The 17,427-nt window shown below is 48.5% G+C and overlaps 1 protein-coding gene across 4 annotated transcripts in view; it reads right to left on the bottom strand.

Moving 5' to 3' along the window:
• Positions 1–15,703, bottom strand: part of stard3nl (STARD3 N-terminal like) — a 35,905-nt gene extending 20,202 nt beyond the window's left edge. For all 4 annotated transcript variants that reach the window (XM_078539780.1, XM_078539781.1, XM_078539783.1 and 1 more), the window contains exons 1-5: positions 15,596–15,703; positions 9,801–10,060; positions 5,285–5,362; positions 5,115–5,192; positions 3,349–3,402 (exon numbers count right to left, since the gene is read on the bottom strand). In XM_078539780.1, coding sequence (XP_078395906.1) covers positions 3,349–3,402; positions 5,115–5,192; positions 5,285–5,362; positions 9,801–10,019 — 429 coding nt within the window. In that variant the 5' untranslated portion in view covers positions 10,020–10,060; positions 15,596–15,703. The remainder of the gene's footprint in view (positions 1–3,348; positions 3,403–5,114; positions 5,193–5,284; positions 5,363–9,800; positions 10,061–15,595) is intronic.
• Positions 15,704–17,427: the final 1,724 nt, after the last annotated feature.

The raw sequence follows: 17,427 nt of genomic DNA, 5'->3' as shown, positions 1-17,427 counted from the left end.
CTTAGCTTTCCTAATTTCCTTTTCAAGTTCCCCTTCGCACTTTTTATACTCCTCCGAGGGCTCTGCCATATTGAGCCCTCGATGTCTGACATAAGCTTCTCTTTGTTTCTTAATCCTAACCTCTATGTCTCTTGACACCTAGGATTCTCTGGACTTGGACTTGGCCCTGCCACTGCCCCCCACCCCACTTTGTCTTTATGGGAACATATTTGCCCTGTACTCTCGCTATTTCCTCCTTGAATGCCTCACACTGCTCTGACACAGTTTTACCTGCAAGTCACTGCTCCCAATCCACTTGGGCCAAATCGCATCGTAGCTTAGTAAAATTAGCCTTTCCCCAGTTTAGAACTTTTATTCCCGGCCCAACCTTATCCTTTTCCATAATTATCCTAAGTCTAACTGAGTTATGGTCACTATCTCCAAAATGCTCCCCTACTGATATGCCTTCCACCTGCCCAGGCTCCTTTCCGAATATTAGGTCCAGTATTGCCCCCTCCCTTGTTGGGCTTTCTATATATGTCTAAAAAAATTCTCCTGGATGCAACTTAAGAATTTTGCTCCTTCCTTACCTTGCACACTAAAACAATCCCAGTTAATATTTGGGTAGTTAAAATCCCCCATTATTAGTGCCCTATTATTCTTATACTTCTCTGAAATTTGATTACATATTTGATCCTCTGTCTCTCCCTGACTGTTTGGGGGCCTATAGTACACACCCAACAGCGTGTTTGCCCCTTTTGTGTTTTTTTTACTTCTACCCATATGGCCTCATTGGATGATTCTTCCAAGTTATCATCCCTCCTCACTGATATAATTGATTTCATGATCAATATTGTAACCCCCCCCTCTTCTAACCCTCTCTCTATCTCACCTGAATACCCTATAACCAGGAATGTTGAGCTGCCAATCCTGCTCTTTTAGCCAGGTCTCGGTCATAGCTATGATAACATACTCCCACATGCCTATCTGTGCCCTCAGCTCATCTGTCGTCTTCCTCAGGCTCCTTGCATTAAAATATGTTCCAGTCAGCCTTGCTAAACTCACTTCTTTCTTATCTAGCCTATGTTTCCTCTGCTTTCCACACTCACTTACTAGTGTTTTAACTTCTAATTCCATCTCAGCTTCTCTCCCTCTGAACTACTTTTCAGGATCCCACCCCCCTGCCATTTAGTTTAAATCCACCCCAGCAGCATTAGCAAACCTCCCCGCGAGGATGTTGGTCCTGTTCCTGTTCAGATGTAACCTGTCCGACTTGCACAGATCCTACTTTCCCTAGAAATGGTCCCAATGCCCCAGGAATCTAAAGCTCTCCCTCCTGCACCAGCTCTCCAGCCACGCATTCATCTGTTCCTATACTCACTACTGCATGGCACCGGGAGTTATCCGGAGATTACTACCTTTGAAGTCCTGCTTTTCAATTTCCTCCCTAACTTCCTAAAGTCTGCTTGCAGGACCTCATTTCTCTTTCTTCCTATGTCATTGGCCCCAACATGGACCACGACCTCTGGATGTTCACCCTCCCACTTCAGAATGTCCTGCAGCCGTTCCATAATGTCCTTGACCCTGGCAGCCGGGAGGCAACATACCATCCTGCAATCACATCTACGGCCACAGAAGTGCCTATCTGCACACCTCACTAACAAATCCCCTACCACTGTTACCCTTCCACACTTCTTCCTCCCCTTCCTGAGCAGCTGGACCACCCACAGTGCCATGGCCTTGGCTCTGGTTGGCCTTCACAGAGGAACCATCACTCTCATGGTTTTCCATGGCTGAAAAATGGTTTGTGAGCGAGATGCGCTCAGGGGATTCCCTCGTGACCTGCCTGGTCCCCTTCTTCTGTCTGGTGGTCACCCATTCCCTCTCTGCTTGCAGTTCCTTAAGCTGCGGGATGACCACATCCTGAAACATGCTGTCCACGACCCTCTCAGCCTCATGAATGCACCGTATTGCCCCCAGCTGCTGCTCAAGCTCCAAAACCCAGAGCTCGACTTGCTCCAGTCAGAGACACCTCTTGCACACATGGTCATCCAGAGCTCCAGGAGCGTCTAGGATTTCCCACATAGCGAAGCATGTGCAAATCACGGGACTGAGCTCCCCTGACATCTCTTAACTAAATAGAATATGGACCTTCGCTTTTATTTTACTCTTACTCCTACTTGAGTATAGATTAGATGCTAGATCCTCCTCTTGCACTCTCCTCTAGGTGCTGCTGACTGCTTGTCCCAGGTCCTCCTCTCGCACTCTCTGCTGAGGGTGAGCTGCCTTCTTGAGCCGCTGCAGTCCATGTGGTGTTGGTACAACCACAGTGCTGTTAGGGAGGGAGTTCCAGGATTTTGACCCAGCGACAGTCAGGATGGCATGTGGATCGGAGAGGAATTTGCAGGTGGTGGTGTTCCCATGCATCTGCTGCCCTTGTCCTTCTAGGTGATAAAGGTCACGGGTTTGGAAGGTGCTATCTAAGGAGCCTTGGTGAGTTGCTGCAGTGCATCTTGTAGATGGTACACACTGTTGCTACTGTGCATCGGTGATGGAGAGAGTGAATGTTTAAGGTGATGTATGGGGTGTGGACAGTGGGCTGCTTTGTCCTGGTTGGTGTGAGCTTTTTGAGTGTTGTTGGAGCTGCACTCATCCGGCAAGTGGAGAATATTCCATCACATTCCTGACTTGTGCCTTGTAAATGGTGGACAGGCTTTGGGGAGTCAGAAGGTGAGTCACTCGCCTCAGAATTCCCAACCTCTGACCTGCGCTTGTAGCCACAGTATTTATATGGCTCGTCCAGTTCAGTTTCTGGTCAATGGTAACCCCCAGAATGGTAATAATGGGGGATTCAACGATGGTAATACCATTGAACGTCAACAGGAGGCAGTCAGATTCTCTCTTGTTGGAGATGATCATTGCCTGACACTTGTGTGGCGAATGTAACTTGCTACTTATCAGTGCATGCCTGGCTATTGTCCAGATCTTGCTGCATTTGGGCATGGACTGCTTCAGTACCTGAGGAGTCGTGAATGTTGTGAACATTGTGCAATCATCAGCGAACATCCCCACTTCTGACCTTATGATGGAAGGAAGGTCATTGTTGAAGCAGCTGAAGATGGTTGAGCCGAGGACACTACCCTGAGGAACTCCTGCAGTGATGTCCTGTAGCTGAGATGATTGACCTCCAACAACCACAACCATCTTCCTTTGTGCTGGGTATGACCCCAACCAGCGGAGAGTTTTCCCCCTGATTCCCATTGATTCAGTTTGATGCATACTTGATTAAATGATGCCTTAACATCAAGGCCAGGCACACTCATCTCAATTTTGGAAAGATCTTTTATTCAGAGTTTAGTAAGTACCTACCTTGGAAACAATGACTTTTACAATTAGAAAGGCACTGGTGACAGCTGTTGTAATCTGGAATAGTGAAGAGAACAAATATTTACAATCACAGGAGAAAGATTGAATAATTCATCACTTTGTGTTGAGGGTGGATTAATCAAACCTAATTAAGTGTGGGGGCTGTGACCACTTACGAAAACTATGACACTTTATCCAAATTGTTCGTTGTATCAGGAGCACTTTTTCAGTAGAAGCCCAGCCCAGACAGGTGTCGCCCTGTCCGCCCAGCCCAGCCCAGACAGGCGTCGCCCTGTCCGCCCAGCCCAGCCCAGACAGGTGTCGCCCTGTCCGCCCAGCCCAGACAGGCGTCGCCCTGTCCGCACCGCCCAGCCCAGACAGGCGTCGCCCTGTCCGCACCGCCCAGCCCAGACAGGCGTCGCCCTGTCCGCCCAGCCCAGCCCAGACAGGCGTCGCCCTGTCCGCACCGCCCAGCCCAGACAGGCGTCGCCCTGTCCGCCCAGCCCAGCCCAGACAGGCGTCGCCCTGTCCGCCCAGCCCAGCCCAGACAGGCGTCGCCCTGTCCGCCCAGCCCAGCCCAGACAGGCGTCGTCCTGTCCGCCCAGCCCAGCCCAGACAGGCGTCGCCCTGTCCGCCCAGCCCAGCCCAGACAGGCGGCGCCCTGTCCGCCCAGCCCAGCCCAGACAGGCGGCGCCCTGTCCGCCCAGCCCAGCCCAGACAGGCGTCGCCCTGTCCGCCCAGCCCAGCCCAGACAGGCGTCGCCCTGTCCGCCCAGCCCAGCCCAGACAGGTGTCGCCCTGTCCGCCCAGCCCAGCCCAGCCCAGGCAGGCGTCGCCCTGTCCGCCCAGCCCAGCCCAGACAGGCGTCGCCCTGTCCGTCCAGCCCAGCCCAGACAGGCATCGCCCTGTCCGTCCAGCCCAGCCCAGACAGGCACCGCCCTGTCCGTCCAGCCCAGCCCAGACAGGCATCGTCCCGTCCGCACCGCCCAGCTCAGACAGGCATCGTCCCGTCCGCACTGTCCAGCCCAGACAGGTGTCGCCCTGTCTGCACCGCCCAGCCCAGACAGGCGTCGCCCTGTCCGCACTGTCCAGCCCAGACAGGTGTCGCCCTGTCTGCACCGCCCAGCCCAGCCCAGACAGGTGTCGCCCTGTCTGCACCGCCCAGCCCAGACAGGTGTCGCCCTGTCTGCACCGCCCAGCCCAGACAGGCGTCGTCCCATCCGCACCGCCCAGCCCAGACAGGCATCGTCCAGTCCGCACTGTCCAGCCCAGACAGGTGTCGCCCTGTCTGCACCGCCCAGCCCAGACAGGCGTCGCCCTGTCCGCCCAGCCCAGACAGGCGTCGCCCTGTCCGCACCGCCCTGGAGTGTGGGGGGCAATGACGCTAAATTTGAAGGAAATAAAACACTTTTCCAAACACCAGATTATTTATTTAAATAAGGTCTAACAGACCTCTGGGTGTAAAGTGCCCAATCACCTGATACAGCAGAGATGCTTTTTGGAGTCTGCGGTTAGAGCACAGTGTACGTCAGGCTGCAGGGAGCTTGATTCTGCACACTTCCCTTATGGTTGTGACATGGCCACCAGCAACAACAACATTAAATCCTTCTTTTTCCTGCATCGATAGCCCATATCACAGAAATTCAAATATACACAACTTTAAAATAAACCTCTCATCTGGTTTGAGAATGGGGTTTGAGAAGAGTACAGATATGTGGATTTTCAACATCTTAACACAGAGGACAAGAACAATGCTATCACATCACTCACCGCGATCACCCACCAGTGGTTTAATCTACACAGAGCATACGCTAGAACCAGCATAAGGAATCGGAACAGCGCCAGTAACTGGGAAGGACAAGAAGGATTAGATAAAAACTGCAATGAGTTTAAAGCTGCATTAAACAACTATTTCCAAAGAAATGAGGAAATCTACTCACAAATATATCAAAGTAAGATTTGTGGAAGTCATAGTGAATAACCTCACTTTCCAAACTATGAATTATGCCACCATCTACCTAGGGAAAAAAAAGACATGAGTGGAATTACCTTGTCAGCAATCGCTATTGAAACATGGAGTTAAATAATCAAACTTCTAGATGTAGGCTGGCAATTAATCAGATTTTAAAACTGGCATCAGATCAAAACAACAACTTTTTATTAAACATGCAGAAATATCTCAATCAGAACAGCAATTAGGGATGAGCAACAGATGCTGGCCATGCCAGCGACACTCACATCCTATGAAAGAAAAAGAAAAAATTATCACCGGTTATCCTAAAAAATGACCTTGGGCTCAGTTTGTGGTGTCTTGATATACTGCTTCTATTATCAGGTTTGCCATGGGATTGCTGCCAGTGCAAGTGCTGGAGTCCGATTTCTGATGCTGCCCACAGTATTGATTTACAGAGAGAATAAGGTACCAATAATTCCACAATAAATAACCTGTAGCAAAGGTTTATCGTCACCCCAGGTGAATCGGTATTAGTGCAGTAATATTCTGAAAGAGAAACATTTAAAAAGGAGTATGGGGAAAAAGCAGGGAAATGGTCAGAACCCTTTCAGGCAGCTATATAACTGTGTGCAAAGATGAGTGGCAGGCCAGACAATTGGTCAGAATATAAAGAATGGCAGAAAGAAATTGCAGTCTGAGAGGAAACTAGCTGGAAATGTAAACACGGATAGCAAAAGCTATTTAAAAAGGAGAAAAGTAAGTAAAGTGAGTGTTGGTCCTCTACAGAGTAGGAATGGGGAGTTAATAGTAGATTGTAAGGAAATGGCAGATGAAACAAACAAATATTTTGCTTGTCTTCACTACAGAGGATACAAAAAACATTCCAGTAAAAGCCGTAAATGAAGAGGTGGAAGGGAGAGGGGAACTTGGTGAAATTACAATCACTAGGGAAGCCTTACTGAGCAAACTGTTGGAGCTGCAGGCTGACAAGTCTCCAGGTCCTGATGGACTTCATCCTAGGGTTTTAAAAGAGGTGGCTAATGAGGTAGTTGATGCACTGGTGTTAATTTTCCAAAATTCACTAGATCCTGCAAAGGCTCCATCAGATTGGAAAGTAGTAAATATAACCCCTCTATTCAAGAAGGGAGGGAGGCAGCTAACTGGAAACTATAGGCCAGTTAGCTTAATGTCTTGTCATGGGGAAGGTGCTAGAATTGATCATTAAGGTTATAGCTGGGCACTTAGAGAAACTCAAGGTAATCAGGAAAAGTCAGCATGGTTTTGTGAAAAGGAAATCATCTTTAACCAATTTAGTGGAGCTCTTTGAAGGAGTAACTTGCGCTGTGGATAAAGAGGACCCTGTAGATGTACTGTACTTGGATTTCCAGAAGGCATTCGATAAGATGCCATATTAAAGGTTACTGCGGAAAATAAAAGCTCATAGTGTAGAGGGTAACATATTAACATGGATAGAAGATTGGCTGGCTGGGAGAAAACAATATGCATAAAAGGGTCATTTTTTAATTGGCAGGATGTAATGGGCGGAGTCCTTCAGGGGTCTGTGCTGGGGCCTCAACTTTTTATAATTTATATCAATGACTTTGATGAGGTCAGCAGAGGCATGGTAGCGAAATTTGCAGATGACATGAAGATAGGTAAGAAAATATTTTGTGAAGAGGACATAAGGAGGTTGCAGACAGATATAAATAGGTTGAGTGAGTGAGCAAAAATCTGGCAGACAGAGTACATGTGGGAAAATGTGAAGCTGTTCACTTTGGCAGGAAGAATAAAAAAGCAGAGTATTGCTTAAATGGAGGACGGCTGCAGAATTCTGAGGTGCAGAGGGATCTAGGTGTTCTGGTGTATGAGTCACAAAAACTTAGTATGCAGGTACAACAAGTACTGAAGAAGGCTAATGGAATGCTATCCTTCATTACGAGAGGAATTGAACATAAAAGTAAGGATGTTATGCTTCAGTTATACAGGGGGCATTGGTGAGACCATATTTTGAAATCTGTCTGCAGTTTTGGTCTCCTTATTTAAGGAAGGATGTAAACATGTTGGAGGTGGTTCAGAGGAGGTTTACTAGATTGATACCTGGAATGAGTGGGTTGTCTTATGAGGAAAGGTTGGACAGACTGGGCTTGTTTCCACTGGAGTTTAGGAGAGTGAGGGGTGATTTGATTGAAGTATACAAAATCCTGAACAGTATTGACAAGGCAGATGTGGAAATTATGTTTTCTCTGTGGATGAGTCCAGAACTAGGGGGTACTATTTTAAAATTAGGGGTCGCCCTTTTAGGACAGAGATGAGGAGAATTTTTTTCTCTCAGAGGGTTGTGCAACTTTGGAATTCTCTGCCTCAGAAGGTGGTGGAGGTGGGGTCATTGAATATCTTATAGGCAGAGGTAGATAGATTCTTGTTAGGCAAGGGAACCAAAGGTTATCGGGGTAGATGGGAATGTGGAATTAGTAATACAAACAGATCAGCCATGATCTTATTGAACAGTGGAGCTCGACAGGCCGAATGGCCTACTCCTGCTCCTGTTTCATATGCTCGTATAGGTGTACACTACTATTATGCTGTAAAATTCCCGGATTCTATAAACATCACATTATAGGAATCAAAAGAGATTTGAATGATTCAATGGCCTCAAAAGTAGCTGTAGTCAGCCTGAATGGGAATGAATGTCAGTAACTTATTGTTTTGTTTCAATTTAACATCAAATGAATCAGTATCAATTTTGAAACCCTGGAGTCTTAAACAAAGAGAAATAGAGAATCATGGGACAGGAATGTCTCTCTGGAATGTCCTGACAACATTTTCACCGACATGTTCAACACGTGGTCTCCCTGAAACCCAGTCCCCTACTCTACACTGCTCCAATGCACCACATCAGGTGAAGAGGAAAGGGCAGTGGGTACAATATATGGACAGCTCTTTCTAGGGTAAATTCAAGTATGGCACCTGCAGGCTGAGTGTGTGAAAGAAGTGATGGCCCAGGAGTGGCTATCAGGATGAGAATCAACACCATAGTAAGACACACTGAAAACTGGTTCTTACTTGAATGTGGAAGCAAGGGGAACTCAACTGCTGGGGTCTTGCTAGTCTTGTACAAGTGGGCAGCTGCCTAGCAGAGGCTAAGAGCATCTCCAGATGGTGACCTTTGAAGGCGTCGGACCTTCGGAAGGTCTGAGGAGTTAACGACTAAAGGGTTGCACTTAGGTTAAATCTACAATAATCTCAGAGAGAATGATTTAGAACAGAGGTCAATATAAAGAATTACTGGATTGTTTTAGTGTACTGCAGTTTTGTTTCGCTGTTTCCTAGTATGTGGGTATCTCTGGCAAGATCAGCATTTGTTCCCCATCTCCAATTGCTCTTAAGATGATGGTGGTGAGCCACCTTCTTGAACTGAGTGGCTTCCAGGGCCATTTCACAGGGGCAGTTAAGAGTCAGCCACATTGCTGTGGGTCTGGAGTCACATGTAAACCAGACCAGGTAAGATTTCCTTCCCTAAAGAACATTAATGAATCAGATTTGTTTTTACAACAATCAATGACAGTTTCATGGTCACCATTACTGAGAGTAGCTTTGAATTTCAGATCCTTATACTAATCAATTTAATTGATTGAATTTGAATTCACCAGCTGCCATGATGGGATTTGAACCCAAGTTTCCACAGTATTAGCCTGGGCCTCTGGGTTACTAGTTACCATTACGCCACCATTTCCTTGAGAGGTGAGATGGTACGGCAGATGAATCAATTACACCATAATTGTAATTGCACAACTGTAACTGCAGTTTAAAACAGGTAAACAGGGTACTGGGCTGTAAGAGCAGAGGGGCAAAATACACACTAAAAGGTTCACTGACTATTGCAGAAGATAGTGGTCAGCTTCCTTGAAGGGTAGTGTGTGAAATCTGGTCATCTAACCAATGGAAGGTTGTTGCTGCTCCTGAGGAAAAGGATGTGGAAATCAGGGGTGCAATCAGAGCTTAAAGTTGTGAGGAAAGCTGGGCAAAAGTGTAAGAAAGAAACATCAAGGAAAAGTCAGCAAACACTTTAGGCACAGCTCGTCTGTTAAACTTTTCCCATGCTATGAGCAGAGGTACCAGCCAAACTCACAAATTTAGTGACTTAACTACATGAGAGAGGCTCACAAAACTCCAATCAAATGCTATTTTTAAATACAGACGGTAAAATCTTGTCGAGATTTCCAGAAAAAGGAATCAATTAGGCTCATTGGTTCAGTATAATTATTAGCCACATGCTATCCATTTTCAGTCAGAGCCTCTCCCCTCTCTCTGTTCTCTCCCAGTCACACCCCGTTTCCACTCCCCGCTCCGTATCCATTCTCGGTGTATCGATAAACTCAACCCAATCTGCATGTTTGTCAAATGATACCATCAGAAATAAGTCATTTGCAGTTTCTACAGGGATATATACAAACCCACGTACTAGATCACAGAGATCTGCAGTAAAAGAGTTTAATACTTACATTTAATTCTATTATCCACAGCAAACCAACAAATAAAAGGTCAAATGTGACAAATAAGCAGAAAGTCCTTCTGACATCAGAAATAGGTTTTTTGTCGCTGTATGGTTCTAATCTAGCAGCAAGTTGGGACATGTTAACGGAATGCGTGTTACTGAGGGATGCACTGGAACTGAAGCGATTGACTCGAGCATCGTCCTGGTCATTCGGCAACCTGCTCATCCTGCACAGCTCTGCCACAGCTTCAGCATCACCACAAGTAGCTGTATGAGAACAGAAATATGAGTGTGCAGCAAGTGTGTTAAAACAGTAACAACATGGCTCACTTTCCTTGAATAAAACCCATAAAACTTAATTCAATACAACTACCACGCCCCCAATCGAAGACAAGAGTCAGCAGCTGGTTAGCGAGAAGCACTGGGCACAGAGCATCACACAGGACAAGCCCATGTGGGCCAGGGCATTAATGGAGCATCACCCTCCACACCCCATTCCTCCACATGTCCTGCTCAACACAGCACTGTCTCCCCAGAGTGTCACTGCTCCTTGGTGGTATTAGTTCTGTGACAATTGTAAAACACCTTTAATGTAGAAAATGTCCCCAAGTACTTCACAAGTGTTATCAAACAAACTTCGCTCGCCAAATCATGTAAGGAAATATTAGGACAAATGATCAAAAAGGTAGGTTTTTAAGAGACACCTTAAAAGAGGAGAGAAAGAAAGAGAGGCAGAGGTTAGGGAGGGAGTTTCAAGCTGTGGGCCTTAAGCAACTGAAGGCAGAGCCACCTATGGTGGGTGGGGTGATTAAAATCAAGGATGCTCAAGATGTCAGAAATGGAAGAGTGCAGGTATCTCTGAAGACTGTAGAGCTGGAAGAAGTGAGAGTGGGGGAGGCAAGGCCATGGGGGGGATTTAAAAATATGAAATCAGAATTTTAAAATCGAGGTGTTGCCAGACTGGGAGCCGATGTAGGTCAGTGAGCACAGGGGTGATGGATGAATGGGACTTGTTGCGAATTAGCAGTAGAGTTTTGGATGAGCTGAAGGTTACGGGCAAGTGCTCTGTTCCATTCAGCATCTGACAAGATGCATTTACCATGGAACAAACATGTAATGGGTCAGACAGCATCTGTGCAGAAAACAGGAAGTTAATGTTTCATGTGTGAATGCTTTGACAAAGGATCCTCCCCTCAAATGTTAGCCCTGCTTCTATATCCATACACGCTGGCTGGTCGCCAAGTGTTTGCAGCATTTCCGATTTTGGTTTCAGGTTTGCTTTTTGCTTTTGTAGGAGCGCAGTACATAAACTGCCTTTATTTTATTCACCACCAGAGGGCCACAGGGACCTAAAATTCAATGCCCGCAAAATTGGACAGGGCCTGAAAATGGGTGGGGTGGGGTGGGGTGGGGTGAAATCACAATGTGGGTTACCCTGCACATGTTGTGTTCGATGGAGGCAGCTTGAAACTTTGTGCTGCCTGCTATTTGAAATGATTGTAGTGCGCTGTCAGCACAAAGTGCACCATTGATGGCTGCTTGGATCAACAGGGGGTGCAAAATCATGAAAGACTAGCAGCAGTTAAAGGCAGCCTGCGCTACTTAAAGACACTCTGCACCACCTAAAGGAGAGGTGCATTGAGGCTGAAGTAGGTGTTGGAGCTTTTGTTAAAAGCGATTTTGACATGGGGAACACTCAATAATGGCCCAACATGGCACAGAGCAGGATGCAAGATTTTCCAATGCTGCACTGGAGGACTTGGTGCAGGGCATGGAGGGAAGAGGGATGTCATCTATTCGATAGGAGACCAGGGGCCAGTACATACATCATCAACGGGGCCACATTCATAACTCTAGCTCATCCTTACATAGGGACAGGAGGAAGGAAGGCGGCAAGTAACCCATGGTGATCAATGCCAGGATTTAAGCCCAGAGGATCTGGATGCAGTGCTGCATCAATGCAGCCAGTGCATACATCACATTCACAACTCTACCTCATCCTTACATAGGTATATAAGAGCAGGAGGAGGCCATTCAGCCCATCGAGCCTGCTCACCATTCAATACGATCATGGCCGATCATCCACTTCAATGCCTTTTTCCCCACACTATCCCCCTCTCTCTTTATGTTATTAATATTTAGAAATCTGTCAGTCTCTGCTTTAAACATACTCAATAACTGAGCTTCCACCACCCTCTAGGGTAGAGAATTCCAAAGATTCACAACCCTCTGAGTAAAAGAAATTTCTCCTCATCTCGGTCCTAAGTGGCTTCCCCCTTATTTCAAAATTGTGTCCCCTGGTTCTAGACTCCCCAACCAGGGGAAATATCTTACCTGTATCGACCCTGTCTATCCCTTTAAGTATTTTGTAGCTTTCAATGAGATCTCCTCTCATTCTTCGAAACTCTAGACAGTACAGGCCCAGTTTCCCCAAACCCTCTTCATAAGACAGTCCCACCATCCCTGGAACAAGTCTGCTGAACCTTCGTTGCACTCCCTCTATGGCAATAATATTCTTCCTAAGGTCAGGAAGCCAAAACTGCACACAGTACTCCAGGTGCGGTCTAACCAAAGTTCGATACAATTGAAGCAAGGTTTTGTTCCTGTGCTCAAATCCTCTTGTGACAAAGGCTAACATTCCATTAGCTTCCTAATTCCCTGCTGCACCTGCACGTTAGCTTTCAGTGACTTATGGACAAGGACACCCAGGTCCCTTTGGACATCTACACTTTCTAATCACTTACCATTTAAGAAATACTCTGCACATCTGTTCCTCCTACCAAAGTGGATAACCTCACATTTTTCCACATTATATTCTATCTGCCATGTCCTTGTCCTCTCACTAAGTCTGTCCAAATCCCCTTGAAGCTGCTTTGCATCTTCCTCACAACACACATTCCCACCTCGCTTTGTGTCATCTGTAAACTTGGGAAATATTACATTTGGTTCCCAGATCCAAATCATTGAATATATATTGCGAAAAGCTGGGGCCCAAGTACTGATCCTTGTGATACCCCACTAGCCACAGCCTGTCAATGTGAGAATGACCTGTTTATTCCTACTCTGCTTTCTGCCCTTTAACCGATGCTTAGTCCATGCCAGTATATTACCTCCTACCCCATGTGCTTTAATTCTGCTAACTAATCTCCTGTGGGGGACTTTATCAAAAGCCTTCTGAAAATTCAAGTGTACTATGTCAATTCTGTTAGTGACATCCTCAACAACAGTAAAAAGCAAAATACTGCAAATGCTGAAAATCTGAAAGAAAAACAGAAAATGCTGGAAAAACTCAGCAGGTCTGGCAGCATCTGTGGAGAGAGAAACAGAGTTAACGTTTCAAGTCTGTATGACCCTCCTTCAGAGCTTTCGCAACAACAGGTTTGACAAACATGATTTCCCATTCATAAATCCATGTTGACCATGCCCAATCAGATCATTATTATCTGAGTGTCCATTTATCACATCCTTTATAATAGATTCTAGCATTTTCCCTGCTACTGATGTCAGGCTAACAGGTCTCTGTTTTCTCTCTCCCTCCCTTCTTAAATAGCAGAGTGACATTTGCTACCTTCCAATCTGCAGGAACCATTCCAGAATCTATAGAATTTTGAAAGATGATCACTAATGTATCCACTATCTCCATAGCTACCTCTTTCAACATTCGGGGATGTAGAATATCAAGTACTGGGGACTTATCAACATTCAGTCCCATTTATTTCTCCAATACAATGTTCTTATTATTAATAATTTGCTTCAACTCTTCATTCTCCCTAGTCCCTTTGTATCTTCCTCAGTGAACAGACAAAATAATCATTGAGCTTCTTTGCCATTTCTCTATTCCCCATTATAAATTCTCCTGACTCTGCCTGTAATGGACCCACATTTGTCTTTAGCCAAACATTTCCTTTTTATGTACCCATAGGGGCTTTTACAGTCTGTTTTTATGTTTTTTGCTAGTTTACATTCATATTCTATTCTCCCTTTCTTTACAGTTTCTTGGTCCTTCGCTGTTTTCTAAAATCCTCCCAATCCTCAGGTTTATCACTATTTCTGGCAGCTTTATAGGCCTTTTCTTTTAATCTTATACAATCCTTAACTTCCTTTGTGAGCCACGGTTGGCTGACTTTTCTTTTTGGGTTTTTGTGCTTTGAGGTAATGTTTAATTGCTGTAAACTATCTTTAAAGGCTATTCATTGCCATCATATTTTTCAATGTATTCTCCCAATCAACCTCAGCCAATTTACCTCTCATACCAATGGGTCGGGGGTGAGAGGGGGGGTCGGGGGTGAGAGGGGGGTCTCGGGGGTGAGGGGGGTCTCGGGGGTGAGGGGGGTCTCGGGGGTGAGGGGGGGTCTCGGGGGTGAGGGGGGGTCTCGGGGGTGAGGGGGGTCAGGGGGTGAGGGGGGTCAGGGGGTGAGGGGGGGTCGGGGGTGAGGGGGGGGTCGGGGGTGAGGGGGGGGTCGGGGGTGAGGGGGGGGTCGGGGGTGAGGGGGGGGTCGGGGGTGAGGGGGGGGTCGGGGGTGAGGGGGGGGTCGGGGGTGAGGGGGGGTCGGGGGTGAGGGGGGGGTCGGGGGTGGGGGGGGGTCGGTTGAGAGGGGGGTCAGGGGGTGAGGGGGGTCAGGGGGTGAGGGTGGTCAGGGGGTGAGGGGGGTGGTCAGGGGGTGAGGGGGGTGGTCAGGGGGTGGTCAGGGGGTGAGGGGGGTGGTCAGGGGGTGAGGGGGGTGGTCAGGGGGTGAGGGGGGTCAGGGGGTGGTTGAGAGGGGGGGTGAGGGGGTGAGGGGGGTGAGAGGGTGAGGGGGGTCAGGGGGTGAGGGGGGTCAGGGGGTGAGGGGGGTCAGGGGGTGAGGGGGGTCAGGGGGTGAGGGGGGTCAGGGGGTGAGGGGGGTCAGGGGGTGAGGGGGGTCAGGGGGTGAGGGGGTGAGGGGGGGTCAGGGGGTGAGGGGGGGTCAGGGGGTGAGGGGGGTTCAGGGGGTGAGGGGGGTCAGGGGGTGAGGGGGTGAGGGGGGGTCAGGGGGTGAGGGGGGGTCAGGGGGTGAGGGGGGTCAGGGGGTGAGGGGGGTCAGGGGGTGAGGGGGGTCAGGGGGTGAGGGGGGTCAGGGGGTGAGGGGGGTCAGGGGGTGAGGGGGGTCAGGGGGTGAGGGGGTGAGGGGGGGTCAGGGGGTGAGGGGGGGTCAGGGGGTGAGGGGGGGTGAGGGGGGGTCAGGGGGTGAGGGGGGGTCAGGGGGTGAGGGGGGGTCAGGGGGTGAGGGGGGGTCAGGGGGTGAGAGGGGGTCAGGGGGTGAGGGGGGTTCAGGGGGTGAGGGGGGGTCAGGGGGTGAGGGGGGGTCAGGGGGTGAGGGGGGTCAGGGGGTGAGGGGGGGTCAGGGGGTGAGGGGGGGTCAGGGGGTGAGGGGGGGGTCAGGGGGTGAGGGGGGGTCAGGGGGTGAGGGGGGGTCAGGGGGTGAGGGGGGGTCAGGGGGTGAGGGGGGGTCAGGGGGTGAGGGGGGTGAGGGGGTCGGGGATCAGGGGTCGGTTGAGAGGTGGGAGTCGGGGGTTTGTTGCCACCCGTCGTCTTGCCGGGTTCCGGATCGGGAAGCGGCGGCGGAGGGAAGGAGCCTCTGCCCGGTGAGCGGCTCCCCCGCGGGGGGGGGGGGGGGGGTCCGGGCTCAGGCCCAGCCCCGGGTTTAGTTGGGAACCAGTGATCCACAGGCCGGTCTGGGTCCCGGGACAGCCCCAGGCTCCAAGGCCGGGCCTTGTGATTGTTCCCCGGGCTCCATCAGCACAGCCGGGAAATGAGGCACCAACCGCCGGACCCGCCTTTACCTGAGGAACCGCCGGACCGGAACCGCCGCCCGGGACTCGCTGCTCCGGGGGAGACTTCCAGAAGGTACCACACGTGACCAGTGGAGGCCCCCAAACCGAGGGCAGGGGCGGGGCCATGGGGGCGGGGCCACGCGGGGGCGGGACCACGCTGGGGGCGCGGCCATGAACAGGGGCGGGGGCACGGGGGCGGGGCCATGGACGGGGGGCGTGGCCACGCTGGGGGCGGGGCCAGGCAGCTTCTCCCATTGTCCCTCTCCCCATGTTTCTGTCCATTTCCCAGGAACTGCCAGGACCTGATGAGCATTTCCAACCTGCTCTGTGTTTATGAGTTAATTCAGGCCAAGGCAGCTTCAGACACAAACCGCTGACCCTTATCCTGCTATTAACACATTCTGCCGCTATTAGCACCACCTTTAGTCCTTACCTGGACCATTAACACTCGGCTTGTCCCGTCTCCATGATATCCTTGTCAATCTCTCCTCAGCCCCCACCCATCCCTGACCTTCTATCCTGCTTCACCTGCTCCACCCATCTTAAACACTGTAAAATCCATCACATTTCTACTTCCCTTTAGCTCTGAAATACAGAGTCAAAACGTTAACTCTGTCTCTCTCTCCCCAGGTGCTGTCAGACCTGACGAGATTTTCCTGTGTTTTCTGTTTTTATTTCAGTTTTAGGCAACCTCTGACTTATACTTAATCAATTTGCAATATCAAAAAGCATTCGATTCGCTGCCTCACACAAGGCCTATTACCATATCGAGCATCCTTCTGATCCCACTTTTAACTAATTGTTCACCAAACGCAAGGCACTCATGACCTCTATTTTTGCTAATAATATGCCCTGCTCAGCATTTTGTCTGGTACTGTTCTGCTCATACACATATATTTCTAATACCTTTAGTCTGTTGCTATCTGCTTCCCCTGGTCTAAGCCCCTGTTGCTGGTGTTTGTTAGTTATGATAATGCCACTCCTCAAAGTGGGCAGCAACTTTCAATGAGTTTTGGGCTGGATTTTGTGATCAGTGGCAAAGCCAAGGCACTCACCACTGACCTGAAAGAAATTTGCCCACAAAAGCCTATGGATCTCTGTTGGTATCAATCTGCATCAGAATTTTTAAATTATAATGGAGAAATTTAACATGCACAAACATAACATTAGTTTCTTGGGGCCAGTGAGGATGTTTAGCAGTAATCACCAAGTTATTACAGACTTAAAAACCAAGTTAAATCTCGTTCAACACTTTAAAAGGTTTTTAAAAGCAAGAACAATTGTGTAAATGTGGCAATTTTCATGAAGTCACTGATATCTTTGGGATTGCAGTTTGTAGGAACCTCAAGAGTGCAGAGTCCCAAAGTTGCTGTCAGTTTCAAAGGAGTAATGGCGGTGAATGCGAACAGTTTCACTATCATTACTGCCACAAAATACAGACAATTGTGACTGTTCAGCATTTCACCACATAATGAAGAGGTTGTTCAGTGTTAGGAACAAGGTATAATTTTTAAGTTGAATATATATATTTGTGTGTTAAGGTAAAAAGGGTTTCAATTTCATGTAGGTTTGGTATGAGTGTTGGTGCCTAGAAGTTTGGGTGGACCTGTGGCTGATATAAAGAACATATCCTTTTTATTTTTCTCTATTTCTTTTGGACTATGGATTTAAAACTACAATGGCTGCAGTTTGAAAGACATATCTACTGCAACAGGATGAGAGATATATACAATGTTGCAGTCCTGGGACAGAGTGTGCCATGAAAGACAGGATGGTGCCAGAAAGGAGTCCTGTAGTCCAAGGGAGCTGCCTAACAACAGCATTTTAATTGGCTCCTGACC

Source organism: Cetorhinus maximus, chromosome 4 (genome assembly GCF_964194155.1).
Source record: "Cetorhinus maximus chromosome 4, sCetMax3.hap1.1, whole genome shotgun sequence".
In the NCBI taxonomy this organism is placed as follows: domain Eukaryota; kingdom Metazoa; phylum Chordata; class Chondrichthyes; order Lamniformes; family Cetorhinidae; genus Cetorhinus; species Cetorhinus maximus.
This window is presented reverse-complemented; position numbering and strand designations above follow the sequence as displayed.